The sequence below is a fragment of the Microcaecilia unicolor genome, chromosome 11 (assembly GCF_901765095.1).
Source record: "Microcaecilia unicolor chromosome 11, aMicUni1.1, whole genome shotgun sequence".
Lineage (NCBI taxonomy): Eukaryota > Metazoa > Chordata > Amphibia > Gymnophiona > Siphonopidae > Microcaecilia > Microcaecilia unicolor.
In genome coordinates, this window is record NC_044041.1 from 205920342 (window position 1) to 205935042 (window position 14701).

Sequence of the window (14701 nt, forward strand, 5' to 3'; positions counted from 1 at the left end):
GACACCAACCAAACCAGAAGACCACAACTCCACACCACTCAGTACACTTGGAGATGACCAACAAAACAATGAAACGCCAATGGTGCAATAATAATTTTAATGATTGTCTATTGGACTCGACACTGGCTGATCAACAAATACAAAATCCTTGAGGAATACAGTCAAAACCTTAAGAGACAGCGGTCATTTTGGCTTTGTTCCCGCTTCCCTTTGAGTCCACAGCTTGATCTCTGTTCTTCAAACTTGTTGTTGAAATTGTTGGTAGCAGGTCACTCAGTCCTGGAACCTCCCATTAAAATTATTATTGCACCATTAGGCAGCTCCACTGTTTTTCCGTGGTGAAACTGTTCACACTCATTAAGGGTAGAGGAGCAAGTTACACTGGGGATGGAGAGTCTGGGCCACGTTCATGCTTGTCTTTCCGTTGCAGGAGAAAGAAATAATGAAGGAGCTGATGGAGAATGGGCCAGTACAAGGTCAGTAATTCTGGTCTCATATTGGCAAAACTTCTCAATGGGAGCAAAAGATGTGGCTAATTTTCAGAAGGTAGCCAGTGTACACCATCCAGCTTATAATCGAACGAGAAAAACGCCCAAGTTCCGACCTAAATCGGGAGATGGGCGTTTATCTCACAAAAACGAATAACGCGGTATAATCAAAAGCCGAATTTGGGACGCTTTCAACTGCACTCCGTCGCGGATGCGGACAAAGTTGACGGGGGCGTGTCGAAGGCGTGTCGAAGGCGGAACTGGGGGCGTGGTTATCGGGCGAACAGAGATGGGCGCCCTTTCGCCGATAATGGAAGAAAAATATGCGATTTTAGCGAGAATTTAGGGCACTTTTCCTGGACCCTGTTTTTCCACGAATAAGGCCCCAAAAAGTGCCCTAAATGACCAGATGACCACTGGAGGGAATCGGGGATGACCTCCCCTGACTTCCCCAGTGGTCACAAACCCCCTCCCAGCACAAAATATGACGTTTCACAACTTTTTATTTTCACCCTCAAATGTCATACCCACCTCCCTGGCAGCAGTATGCAGGTTACTGGAGCACTTATTAGGGGGTGCAGTGGACTTCAGGCAGGTGGACCCAGGCCCATCCCCCCCCCTACCTGTTACAATTGTGCTGCTTAATGCGTTAGTCGTCCAACCCCCCCAAACCCACTGTACCCACATGTAGGTGCCCCCCTTCACCCCTTAGGGCTATAGTAATGGTGTAGACTTGTGGGCAGTGGGTTTTGAGGGGGATTTGGGAGGCTCAACACACAAGGGAAGGGTGCTATGCACCTGGGAGCTCTTTACCTTTTTGTTTTGTTTTGTAAAAGTGCCCCCTAGGGTGCCCGGTTGGTGTTCTGGCATGTGAGGGGGACTAGTGCACTACGAATCATGGCCCCTCCCACGAACAAATGCCTTGGATGTATTCGTTTTTGAGCTGGGCGCTTTCATTTTCCATTATCACTGAATAACAAAAATGCCCAGCTCACAAAGTAGCGAATAACATATGGGCGTCTATTTTTTTCGAAAATACGGTTGGCTCCGCCCCTTCACGGACCCGTTCTCGGAGATAAACGCCCATGGAGATAGGCGTTTTCGTTCGATTATACCCCTCCATGTGTCTTAATTCTGCCCTTTAAGCTTCCCATTGTCTCCTTCCAATGTTTCAATGTCTATGTCCCATTGTTACATTCTTAACGATACTTCGATTGTCTCGCATAACTCTGCACAATGTAATCCATAACCAAGTTGTAACATATTGTATTTCCATTATTCATATCATATTGTAAGCCACACTGAGCCCGCAAAAAGGTGGGATACAAATGCAATAAATAATAAATGCACAGAGCAGGTGGGCTTTGTAGCTGTGTGGCAGATGTATTTTCCTTCCCCACCCTGGGATCACGGCTTGTTACACCTGCTCATGTTCCCAGATCTGGTGCTGTTGACTCTTCATTTGCAAGTACTCAGGCCCTTTCCCCTTACTTGTATCTTGTCCTCTTTCTGTCCCAAGCACTGTGTTTACAGTGACAGTCCTGGGCTGGCAGAATCTGGCCACTAGGTGTCATCCTTAAGCAAGGACTATGACACCCCCTGCAGGGCAGCGAACACGTCCTAAAGCATCCCCAGGTCCAGCCAGCCCAGGCAGTAGAAGGTTTGACAAGAGGTCAAAGAAAAGCCCCTCCAGGTAGCAGCCCACAGCTCTTGTCACCTGAGACACCACCAGGCTGCACCTGTCAGTCCCTTTTTATTTTTCTTTCAGCCATCATGGAAGTGCATGAAGACTTCTTTCTCTATAAAGGAGGAATTTATCGACACACACCAGTGACAACTGGAAAACCAGAGCATTACCGAAGACACGGGACCCACTCTGTGAAAATTACTGGGTAAGCAAGTTCCCCTGGGCCAGAGCTCTGGGTGGGGGCCAATGACTGTACCTGGAACGTGATTGGAAAACATTAATCTCTTTCCCCTTCTCAGCAGCAGTTGCATTGTAAAGTGCAGAGGATGTTAATGTTCTGAGACACCAATATGACACTGAGCTTAGCAGAGGAATATTCTGCCTGTGTCCTGTGCTCGGCTCCTGTACTTTGGCTCTTGATACCTTGCTGACACTTCAGGCTCTGATTGCAAACTCAGCAAGATGTCATTGACGTGTTAATCCTACTGATCATTTCTATAGTTCTACTAGACGTACGTATTTGTTTTAAATTTACTACACTGTAGTTTCATCGCATGCCCCCTAGTCCTAGTATTTTTGAAAAGCGTGAACAGACGCTTCACATCCACCTGTTCCACTCCACTCAGGCATATAAAATAATGAGTGGAGGGAACAGGTGGATGTGAAGCGTCTGTTCACGCTTTTCAAAAATACTAGGACTAGGGGGCATGCGATGAAACTACAGTGTAGTAAATTTAAAATGGAGAAAATTTTTCTTCACCCAACACGTAATTAAACTCTGGAATTCGTTGCCAGAGAACGTGGTGAAGGCGGTTAGCTTAGCAGAGTTTAAAAAGGGGTTAGACTGTTTCCTAAAGGACAAGTTTATAAACCACTATTAAATGGACTTGGGGAAAAATCCACAATTCCAGGAATAACATGTATAGAATGTTTGTACATTTGGGAAGCTTGCCAGGTGCCCTTGGCGTGGATTGGCCGCTGTCATGGACAGGATGCTGGGCTTGATGGACCTTTGGTCTTTCCCAGTGTGGCAATACTTATGTACTTATCATCTTGAAGATGAAGTCTAAGGTAGTCCCTACAGCCGGAGGTTATATTGCATAGGGGAATAGTTATGAAGGGCTGCATATAATCCAGTATCATGCCATATAATATTTGAAAGACAAAACGCATAATTTAAAAATAATCCTTGCTTTAATGGGCAACCAGTGCATCTTGCATATTAATGAAGTGGCTCTATCAAAACGCAATACCTTGAGGACAAGCCTAGCTGCTGTATTTTGGGCTGTTTGCAGCTTTTTTAGGACACCCTCCTTACATCCAACTTAGATGGAATTGCGTACCATAACCTCTTCATTTTCCATAATTCTCTTTGGGTCATGATCCCAATGCTTTTCCGGTACAGTGATTTTCTAATGTTTCCAAAGGATGAGATGGTTATGCCTTCCTGTAAAGACATTTTCTGCCATCAGAACTACACAGCCAGCTACGAGATGAGTAACTATGTCCAGCTTTCTTACAGAAACTACAGATGTCTGTTGAGCAGTTTTTTTTTTCTTTGCTGCCTGTGAACCATCTCATCCGTAATCTACTGTCCCAACTATCAGTCACTCATCCTTTAGGTTTGAATTCACCTCTCCTTAACCATTTATGCATCCAGTTTTGATCAATGAATGGTCCGCCAGCTGTTTTTTTTTTTAGTTGTACCCCGCGCTTTCCCACTCATGGCAGGCTCAATGCGGCTTAGGTACTTATTTGTACCTGGGGCAATGGAGGGTTAGGTGACTTGCCCAGAGTCACAAGGAGCTGCCTGTGCCTGAAGTGGGAATCGAACCCAGTTCCCCAGAACCAAAGTCCACCACTCTAACCACTAGGTCACTCCTCCACTTCCACCGGTTACCCGCCCAGGAACAGGAAGTAACATCAGAGGGAGTAGGGAACCGGTGGAGCCGACAGCCACACAGCTGCTCCCTGCACCCCCTTGCAGCATGCACCCTGGGACAGATCGCCTCCCATCGCCCCGCCCTTGCTATGCCACTGGCGTTTTTCCACTTGGATTTTTTTTTTTCAAAAATAGACCAAACATATAAATGCCCAGAGCACAAAAACATCTAGCAAGAGGCTGTTTTTGAAAAAAAGAAACAGATAGAGGTATTGCAGTTTCAAAAATGGCTATATGTGCTATTCAGATTCTGGACATTTTGAGCAAAATGTCCAAAGTCGGATTTAGAGGTCATATCGAAAATGCCCTTCTAAGTATACTAATGTTTAATCGTGAATCTAGCACACTACACAAGTTCACTTCTTCTTTAACTCTATCCACCTTGTTGGGCGGAGTGGATGGACCATGTAGGTCTTTCTCTGCCGACATTTACTATTTTACTTTTGTTACTGGAGTCAATATGATCGCATGTTCTATTGGAATCTATTACAGTGAATAGCTGACAGATGCTAGATAGACAAATTCTGGGTCTGTAATTTTTGGGAACATTATTTGGCTCTCCATTGGAACGGAATGTTCTCTTAGCTATTGTGGTCGGGCAGTGGGCTTTGCCCTCCCCACCAGCCTCTTTTGATCCACTGTACTTTTTCTTTTGCTTCTGTGAGTGGGTCCTGGGAAACCCTGGTACTTTTTTCCCCACTGCCCTGCATGGGAAGAAATTAACTTCCTCTGTGAACTGAATGTTACCATGAGAAGAAAAGGAATGGTGCGGGGAGGGGGGGGGGGGGTCATCAGCATGAGCTTCACGGGGCCAGGTCTGGGCCATTGGCCATTGTTTTAGAAGAACATTATGACATGGCCTTATCAGCCAATTTGCAGAAATATGGCATCTGAGACAGCAGGGGACGCAGCAGGGCAGGAGTGAGGTGCATTGTGAGAGTTTGTGTAATGGGGTTTCATTACTAGACTAGCAGGAGGTGCAGCAGGGCAGGAATGAGGTGCATTGTGAGAGTTTGTGTAATGGGGTTTCATTACTGGACTAGCAGGAGGTGCAGCAGGGCAGGAGTGAGGTGCATTGTGAGAGTTTGTGTAATGGGGTTTCATTACTGGACTAGCAGGAGGTGCAGCAGGGCAGGAGTGAGGTGCATTGTGAGAGTTTGTGTAATGGGGTTTCATTACTGGACTAGCAGGAGGTGCAGCAGGGCAGGAGTGAGGTGCATTGTGAGAGTTTGTGTAATGGGGTTTCATTACTGGACTAGCAGGAGGTGCAGCAGGGCAGGAGTGAGGTGCATTGTGAGAGTTTGTGTAATGGGGTTTCATTACTGGACTAGCAGGAGGTGCAGCAGGGCAGGAGTGAGGTGCATTGTGAGAGTTTGTGTAATGGGGTTTCATTACTAGACTAGCAGGAGGTGCAGCAGGGCAGGAGTGAGGTGCATTGTGAGAGTTTGTGTAATGGGGTTTCATTACTGGACTAGCAGGAGGTGCAGCAGGGCAGGAGTGAGGTGCATTGTGAGAGTTTGTGTAATGGGGTTTCATTACTAGACTAGCAGGAGGTGCAGCAGGGCAGGAGTGAGGTGCATTGTGAGAGTTTGTGTAATGGGGTTTCGTTACTAGACTAGCAGGAGGTGCAGCAGGGCAGGAATGAGGTGCATTGTGAGAGTTTGTGTAATGGGGTTTCGTTACTAGACTAGCAGGAGGTGCAGCAGGGCAGGAATGAGGTGCATTGTGAGAGTTTATGTAATGGGGTTTCATTACTGGACTAGCAGGAGGTGCAGCAGGGCAGGAATGAGGTACATTGTGAGAGTTTGTGTAATGGGGTTTCATTACTGGACTAGCAGGAGGTGCAGCAGGGCAGGAGTTTGTGTAATGGGGTTTCATTACTAGACTAGCAGGAGGTACAGCAGGGCAGGGCAGGAGTGGGGTGCATTGTGAGAGTTTATGTAATGGGGTTTCATTACTGGACTAGCAGGAGGTGCAGCAGGGCAGGAGTGAGGTGCATTGTGAGAGTTTGTGTAATGGGGTTTCATTACTAGACTAGCAGGAGGTGCAGCAGGGCAGGAGTTTGTGTAATGGGGTTTCATTACTAGACTAGCAGGAGGTGCAGCAGGGCAGGAGTGAGGTGCATTGTGAGAGTTTGTATAATGGGGTTTCATTACTAGACTAGCAGGAGGTGCAGCAGGGCAGGAGTTTGTGTAATGGGGTTTCATTACTAGACTAGCAGGAGGTGCAGCAGGGCAGGAGTGAGGTGCATTGTGAGAGTTTGTGTAATGGGGTTTCATTACTGGACTAGCAGGAGGTGCAGCAGGGCAGGAGTGAGGTGCATTGTGAGAGTTTGTGTAATGGGGTTTCATTACTGGACTAGCAGGAGGTGCAGCAGGGCAGGAGTGAGGTGCATTGTGAGAGTTTGTGTAATGGGGTTTCATTACTAGACTAGCAGGAGGTGCAGCAGGGCAGGAGTGAGGTGCATTGTGAGAGTTTGTGTAATGGGGTTTCGTTACTAGACTAGCAGGAGGTGCAGCAGGGCAGGAATGAGGTGCATTGTGAGAGTTTATGTAATGGGGTTTCATTACTGGACTAGCAGGAGGTGCAGCAGGGCAGGAATGAGGTACATTGTGAGAGTTTGTGTAATGGGGTTTCATTACTAGACTAGCAGGAGGTGCAGCAGGGCAGGAATGAGGTGCATTGTGAGAGTTTGTGTAATGGGGTTTCGTTACTAGACTAGCAGGAGGTGCAGCAGGGCAGGAATGAGGTGCATTGTGAGAGTTTATGTAATGGGGTTTCATTACTGGACTAGCAGGAGGTGCAGCAGGGCAGGAATGAGGTACATTGTGAGAGTTTGTGTAATGGGGTTTCATTACTGGACTAGCAGGAGGTGCAGCAGGGCAGGAGTTTGTGTAATGGGGTTTCATTACTGGACTAGCAGGAGGTGCAGCAGGGCAGGAGTGAGGTGCATTGTGAGAGTTTGTGTAATGGGGTTTCATTACTAGACTAGCAGGAGGTACAGCAGGGCAGGGCAGGAGTGGGGTGCATTGTGAGAGTTTATGTAATGGGGTTTCATTACTGGACTAGCAGGAGGTGCAGCAGGGCAGGAGTGAGGTGCATTGTGAGAGTTTGTGTAATGGGGTTTCATTACTAGACTAGCAGGAGGTGCAGCAGGGCAGGAGTGAGGTGCATTGTGAGAGTTTGTGTAATGGGGTTTCATTACTAGACTAGCAGGAGGTGCAGCAGGGCAGGAATGAGGTACATTGTGAGAGTTTGTGTAATGGGGTTTCATTACTGGACTAGCAGGAGGTGCAGCAGGGCAGGAGTTTGTGTAATGGGGTTTCATTACTAGACTAGCAGGAGGTGCAGCAGGGCAGGAATGAGGTGCATTGTGAGAGTTTATGTAATGGGGTTTCATTACTGGACTAGCAGGAGGTGCAGCAGGGCAGGAATGAGGTGCATTGTGAGAGTTTGTGTAATGGGGTTTCATTACTGGACTAGCAGGAGGTGCAGCAGGGCAGGAGTGAGGTGCATTGTGAGAGTTGTGTGTCTCTAGCTTATTCTGGGCCTGGCTTGTAGCCCTGTCTGCTTTGCACTTCCAAGTATGAACCTGCTGCATGACCAAGGCTGGGTGGAATTTGCTAACACTTCCTCCAAATAAATCCAAGAAAACTAAACAAACCTTTGGCCCTGCTCTCCTCTTAACTCCTTAACTAATCCTGCACAAGGCCTGTAGACAGGACAGTGCCTCGAATTCCTATTGCAGCAGGGCTGGTATTCGGTGCCCTGGACGAACCTTTTCCTCCATCCACCTCTCCCATGATTTTGATAATTAAACGCAACATTCATGTTCATCATAAAGCAATCCTATAAAAACACGCTTGATGGTTCTTGGAGTTTGTTTGGCTGATTTGCTTTCACTGCAGCTGTTCCTTGCTGCCCTGCCATCCTAGGCGATTTCCTAGTCTTGCCTAGTGGTTGAGCTGGCCCTGCATGGAACTCTCTTATTGTCTTTCAGCAGTGTAAGGCTGGTACTCCCTACCGCAATCCCTTAATCAGAGGAGAGAGGATACGGGAGGGATATGATACTGGCAGTGTTCCTCTCTGGGACATGTCTGATCTCGAAAGCCTTCATTGCTTCCTGGAGGCTGGAATGAACAGAGCAGCAACATAGGTGATGGCAGAAAACAATCAGTTATCCCATCCAGTGTGCTCAGAATGTCCTGCCCACGCTCTAAGGATGTTCCCCAGCTGCCAGCTACAGGGCATGGAAGATATTAGGCTGCCCCTCATATCCATTTTTTCCATCCCCCTGGCCTAGCCAGCATTAACCTACCAGCCTGCTGGTACCTATCTGGTTACAATACAGAAAGGTGAAAACAACCTACACACACTTAAATTATTAACAAAACAAAAAAAAAACCAAGAGGGTGAAAACTGTGATGCCAGTCAAGCCTTCATCTTCTCTGAATCAGAAGCTGCAAGCTCGAAAGTGACCCCTTCCTCTTTCCTCTATGCATGTCCATGGGGGAAGTAAGTGTGCCGACACTGTTCAGGGTAGCAGGACCTGGGGGAGCTCCTTTTGTGAGTGATTTTCTGTACATACTTGTCTCTATTTTCAGTGTATGTGGGGAGAGGTGTGGGACGCTGTGTTTGTTCATGTGGGGTGTATATGAGAGGGAGACGGTGGGTGGGTGGGGGAGGCTCGTGGAGATGTATGTTTTGGGGCTGTGAGAGAGGGGATGTGTGTGGAGGGGGTGGGGTGGGCTGGGATGAGGAGCTGTATAAATGGGTGTGAGGGCAGACGTTGGTATGTGGGGAGGGGGGTGCATGCATGTAGGTGGTGGGGTGAGGGGCTGTGCCCCTGAAGGCTAGATACGCCTGACCCCACAGTGATTTTGTTACATATCATTGTAGGCAGAACCCCAGAAAAGTGTCCGTCTACCTTTTCGTGCCCCCATTGTGCGTAGGGCACTGCAGAAGTGCAGTGAGATTAGACTTCTGATTAATTTTTTTGAGGGATGAAGAAGGGGCAACAGGGGGATAGAGCTCGGGCTATATTTGCACTGCTGATGCAAGGAAGGAAGATATTTCTGCTGAGTTAATTTTTTTCCTTTAAATCCTAGTTGGGGAGAAGAAAAAAATCCCAATGGACAGAGTGAGAAATACTGGGTGAGTAGCAGACAAACCAATGTCATAGTATCTGTGCAATAATACCTGTACTGAATGGGGCTCTTTGTATAGTAAGGGACAGATGTGTCGAAGTGTTTCTCCAGTGCTTTAGATTTATCATCGATGATACTGTGTGGGCAGAAAAATGTCCGTAGAACAGGAGCGAAGCTTGCCAGGGTAACTGTAATTCTGATGGATTTCCTATGGCCTCTCTTCAGACTTCTGCAGTTGACTTAACCAGCTATTTCTCTCCCACAGATCGCTGCAAACTCCTGGGGCAAGAGCTGGGGTGAGAGCGGCTACTTTCGCATTGCCCGTGGTACCAATGAGTGTGGAATCGAAGCCTTTGTGGTGGGTGTGTGGGGTCGAGTCAGCATGGAGGATGTTCATAAGTGACAAGAGCATGGCACAGCCCCCTGCCCTCGGTTCACCACAAAGCATGAGCCATCCCACTGAGTGGTGGGCTATCGCTGCTTCTGCATCTGAAGAGAGCAAGAGTGAAGGGGGCAGGGATGTGGATACCATAACGCTTGGAGCCAGCCAGCTTTGCCCAAAATCTGTTCAGACTGAAACCGTGTTCAGAACCTGGACAGCAGCAGTATGCAGAGACCCCTGATAATATCCTCAGTCTGCTGTTTCTACCCCCCCCCCCCCCTTTCTACTCAGGAAGGCAAGTTATTCCCTAGGGCAGAATGAAAGAATTGTAAGCCGGCAGATCAGTGTCCACCCAGCTGTTCTTACCTAATGCAACACCTCCCAGCCTGAGGCTTTAGGGGAGGTGAGAAAGCCTGAAAGGGAGGGCAGAAGATCCCCCTGTCTCTCATTTTGTGTTACCATAATTAAGAATAACCATCAGAATCCCTGTGTATCAGCTGATTCATTTCTGGGCTGTGCGCAGAACATAACACGTTCTCCTCTCCTTGCCATCCTGCCTTTTGACGGAAGCTGGACCTTGCTCCCACTCTCATTGCTGCTTTGATCTCTGGAACATTCCCACAAGCAGTATAAACATCTACCCTTCAGGCATTCCTGTTTATCTGTACGAGAAATAACTGGCCTCAATGTCTGCTGACCTTCTGTAGCTTGCCAGCGCCACAGTCACTGTACCTGCCAATCCACCAAGCCAGGAAGAATTAGAGAGAGAGATGTTCCATCCAGCCCTGGTATGTGGGGCAGAGGCTCCCGCACCAGCCCGTGAATCTCTCTGTCCATCTCAATTGCTGAGGGCACAGTGAAAGACTGGGGCCTGCTATGCAAGAGTCCTGCTTTTACCCCCAGTTAGAGTTTAGAAAATTGATCAGATCTTTCCTCACTGAAATGAGGGCACATTGGAGTCCCAAACATGCAACATACCGGCCTAAACATGATCCTGAAGGATTTCTAAGGATTTTTCTTAGTCCCCCAAAGAAGACCTGCAGGGGCAGCAAAAATATTAACTGTGTACAAATGTGATCCCTTTCACGCTCCATTCTCCTAGTCTGTGCATGGTGAACATTTCCAGTCACTGCTGAACACTTTCCTTCATGTGCTGAGCTTGGTGAACTGTTTTGGCTTTAGCACAATACTCTGGGATAATATGCATTTCAGAAGCACTTTCCTACACTGTGCTGGCTGGGATGACTCCAGGGAGCAGCTCATGCTTGGTACAGTGCTCAGAATACACAGGGGGGGGGGGGGGGGTATATTCAGTTGTCATGCACATTCATCAGCGTTCAACCTAGGACAGAATCAATCGTTCATTGCTAGCAGAGCTTCCAGTGTGAACAAAGACTCCCAGCTCAAGAGGACCTGCTATAAGCCCTAACCTTCCCTTCTACCAGCCTTCTGTTATCCTCACTGTCAGTGAATATAAGCTAAGTCCTCTCCTGCCTATAAGCTGTGCCACCTGGGTGCAATTATGACCCGATTCTCGGGCTCCAGGAACATCGCACATGTGTGATCTCTTTGCAGACGATTTCCTGCACATTTTATCACTCTCTCTAGTGCTGAAATGTAGTGTTTTCTTGCGGGAGCATTTCTGGTTCCATGTGGTGCCTTGTGAAAGATCAGACAGATTCCGTAGGGTACTGTTTCCAGATGGCTCCATTTGCACATACCCCTCTTGGTTTCATTCTCTCTGATTTGCTGCTGACGCCCACCTCTCCATAGCTTTTCTACTTGTGCATATTTATGCTATGGTATATTTACAGTTTATCTAAATGTTAATGTACTGCCATTTGGAATCACTGGCATAGGTCAGGTAATAAGACAGGAAATAAGCATTAAAAAAAATGAGAGAATTCACGATCCAATTCTTCGGACAGAATCATAAATAGTAAGTGTGTCCCCCATCTCCAGCTGCCACCATACTCTCAATGGTATTCAAAGACAGCTCTGAACAGAAAGATATTAAAAGCTGCAGCCTTTGCTTGGTGTAGAGACTGACTGACTAAATTTTGATTTTGGCACCCAAACTGGCCTGAAATCCAGGTTCAGGTTTGGTCCAAAAATGCCAGTGCATTTTTAGTTGAAACCGAAAAGTCATCCCTCCACCCCTCTTCCCAAGCCACCCGACCATCTGAAGGCCCTTTCCGAGCCTACCTTAAGAAATTATGGTGGTCTAGTGGTTTCTTTGGGAACAGGAACGAAGCCCACTCGTTCGTGCCTGGTGCCGTTCTTCCTTCAAGGACTGCCATAGGAGATCCCAAAAGCCATACTGAGATTGGAATGAGCAGAAGCAATCTCCACTTGCTCCTGCTTATACTGGGTTCAGTCTGAATATGGCTGCTGGGATCGGCTGCGGGAGTTTCGTGAGACTGCCACTGGGAGTGCTAGAGGCCACTTTGAGCAACTAGCCAAGCACAGGAGCGAGTGGGGGATTGTTCCTGTGCCCACTACCCACCAGCAACACGGTAGCCCCAGGAAGGGGCTGCCGATGAGGGATGGGTTTAGGAGGGGGCTGCCACCGGTGGGAGGACACTTTGTGGTCAGGTGCAGCCAGTTTTGTTTTCATCTTTAGTTTCAACTGAAACCAAGTGGCCAATTTCAGTCGCAAACCCAAGATCTTGGTTTCAATCAGGCTCTGGCTTGGTGTTGGCAGTTCTGCACTTGGATCTGCACTGCAGCAGACATATGGACTTTCAGCTTATTCTGAGGGAAATTTCCATGTCTTGGATTATTAGGAATCTCGTCTCCCGTTTTGTGTCAGCCTGAAGTGGCACTTGGGGATTTGGCTGCTTGTCTTAGAAATGTTTTGCTTCCTCACTAGTGTGTAGCAAAGTGCCCTTCTCACATTATACTGCCTCCGCCCTCCACCTCTACACCCAGCGCTCTAGCAAGCTCAGACTTTCAACCAGACCCTCCTTCACTCACCCAGACCGTGCTGCATTTTATCATTGAGCCTTTTATTTACTAGAAGAAATACCAGCCTTTCTTAGACAAAAAGCCTAAACAAACAGCCAGGGGTCAATGTAGTGTGTGTTAGAAATCTGCGACCAGCTTCAACACACATTTTCCCAACACCCAATGGAGTGCACAAATCATATGCAAATAATATGCACACAGGAAACGTGTGGAAACACAGGAGACAATCTGATCACCGTGGTAACGTGTACACTTTATCGCATCAGTATTAATACAGAAAAATTGATATTTTGTGCAGGGATCGTCCCGAACCCTGGAGGAGTGTTGAATAAACTGTAATGTGAGAATATCAGGTCATGCATGTTAAATTGTGCACATATCTGGAATGTCAAGCTTGTTTTCTATACTCACATTTTATTGGTGTGATAACATCTATCAGATGGAGATGGAAGAGCTGCTTGGGTGCAATCAATCCCAGTGATATTTTACAAATCCCACCACTCTGGATACTGGACTGTTGCCTGCAGGACTCGTGCCCTTCTTTCTTCTAATTGTCCTAGTCTCCATTGTGCCCCCCCCCCCAGTGCCGTAGCGAGGGTGGCTGACACCTGGGGCGGGTTGCTGCTGTGCACCCCCCCAGGTGCAGCACAGCGCCCTTCCCTCGGCGCACACCCTCCCCCCTCCGGAGCGCACCCTTCCCCCCCCTGGAGCGCATTCTTACGTTGAATTAGGAATCAAGGGGCGGGCAAGAGGGCCGATCCGCCCCCGAGTGCACGTCGCTGGGAGCTGCATCGGCTCCGCTGGTTCCCTGCTCTCTCTGCCCCGGAACAAGAAGTAACCTGTTCCGGGGCAGAGGGAGCAGGGAACCAGTGGAGCCGACACCACCCCAGCGGTGTGCATCCGGGGCGGACTGCCCCCCCCCTTCCTACGCCACTGCACTCCCTTTCTTCTTCTGGCCCAGTGTTTCCCATGTAGGTCCTGGAGAACCCCCTTGCCAGTAAGGTTTTCAGGATATCTATAATGAATATGCATGAAATTGATTTGCTTACATTGCCTCCATCATATGCAAATGTCTTTCATGTATATTCATTGTGGATATTGTGAACACCTGTCTTGCAAGGGGTCCTCCAGGACTGACTTGGGAAATGCTGTTCTAGCCTTCAGCTGCCAGGACTGTGTTGTCTCTCATTTCTCCTCCTTTCTTCTATCCCATTGTCTTCTTTTTCTCTTCTCCTCCCTTTTGGCCTTCAGCCGCCCAATCTTTCTCTCTCCTTACCCCACTTTCCATTGTTTCCCCTTTTTCTTCTTCTCCGTCTTTTGCAGTAGAGGCAGTAAGACAAGGAAAAAAAAAGTTGTGGGCCGCTTATACTACTACTTGACATTTCTAAAGCGCTGCTAGGGTTACGCAGCGCTGTACAATTTAACATAGAAAGACAATCCCTGCTCAAAGAGCTTACAATCTAAAGGACAAATGAACAGTCAGTCAAATTGGGCAGCCTGGATTTTCTGAAAGGTAAGAGTTAGGTGCCGAAAGCAGCACTGAAGAGGTGGCTTTTCAGCAAAGACTTGAAGACGGGCAGGGAGGGGGCTTGGCGTAAGGGCTCAGGAAGGTTGTTCCAAGCATAGGGTGAGGCGAGGCAGAATGAGCGGAGCCTGGAGTTGGCGGTGGTGGAGAAGGGCACTGAGAGGAGGGATTTGTCTTGTGAGCGGAGGTTTCGGGCGGGAACGTAAGGGGAGATGAGGGTAGAGGGTAGAGAGCTTATATACTGTAGAGCGAGGAAAGAACCTGGCGCAAAACTCTCACTGAAGCTTGTCACAGAAAAATGAGCTAAACTGTTGCTCTGCCTCAGACTATGAGCTAAAATTGCCAGCGTTAAGCTTTTGCATAGCTCTTTACATCTGTGTTTAATAGTTGACTGTTGGACTTACATGGACACCATTGCAATGTACTCTCACTAGGACAGTCATGCCAATGTGGAAACACACGTGCAGACCCTGTGCTTTTACATCATGGGCCTCTCAGTGTGGGACATCCTTGTACTTTGCTAAGAAGGTTTAATGTGTCAGCAGAGTGAAAGCCCCTCAAGT

General features: G+C 47.9%; 1 protein-coding gene across 2 annotated transcripts in view; it reads left to right on the plus strand.

Annotated features, from left to right (window-relative positions):
- TINAGL1 (tubulointerstitial nephritis antigen like 1) overlaps positions 1-9761 on the plus strand; it is a 28569-nt gene extending 18808 nt beyond the window's left edge. For both annotated transcript variants that reach the window (XM_030217466.1, XM_030217465.1), the window contains 4 exons: positions 431-476; positions 2257-2380; positions 9226-9271; positions 9530-9761. In XM_030217466.1, coding sequence (XP_030073326.1) covers positions 431-476; positions 2257-2380; positions 9226-9271; positions 9530-9667 — 354 coding nt within the window. In that variant the 3' untranslated portion in view covers positions 9668-9761. The remainder of the gene's footprint in view (positions 1-430; positions 477-2256; positions 2381-9225; positions 9272-9529) is intronic.
- Positions 9762-14701: the final 4940 nt, after the last annotated feature.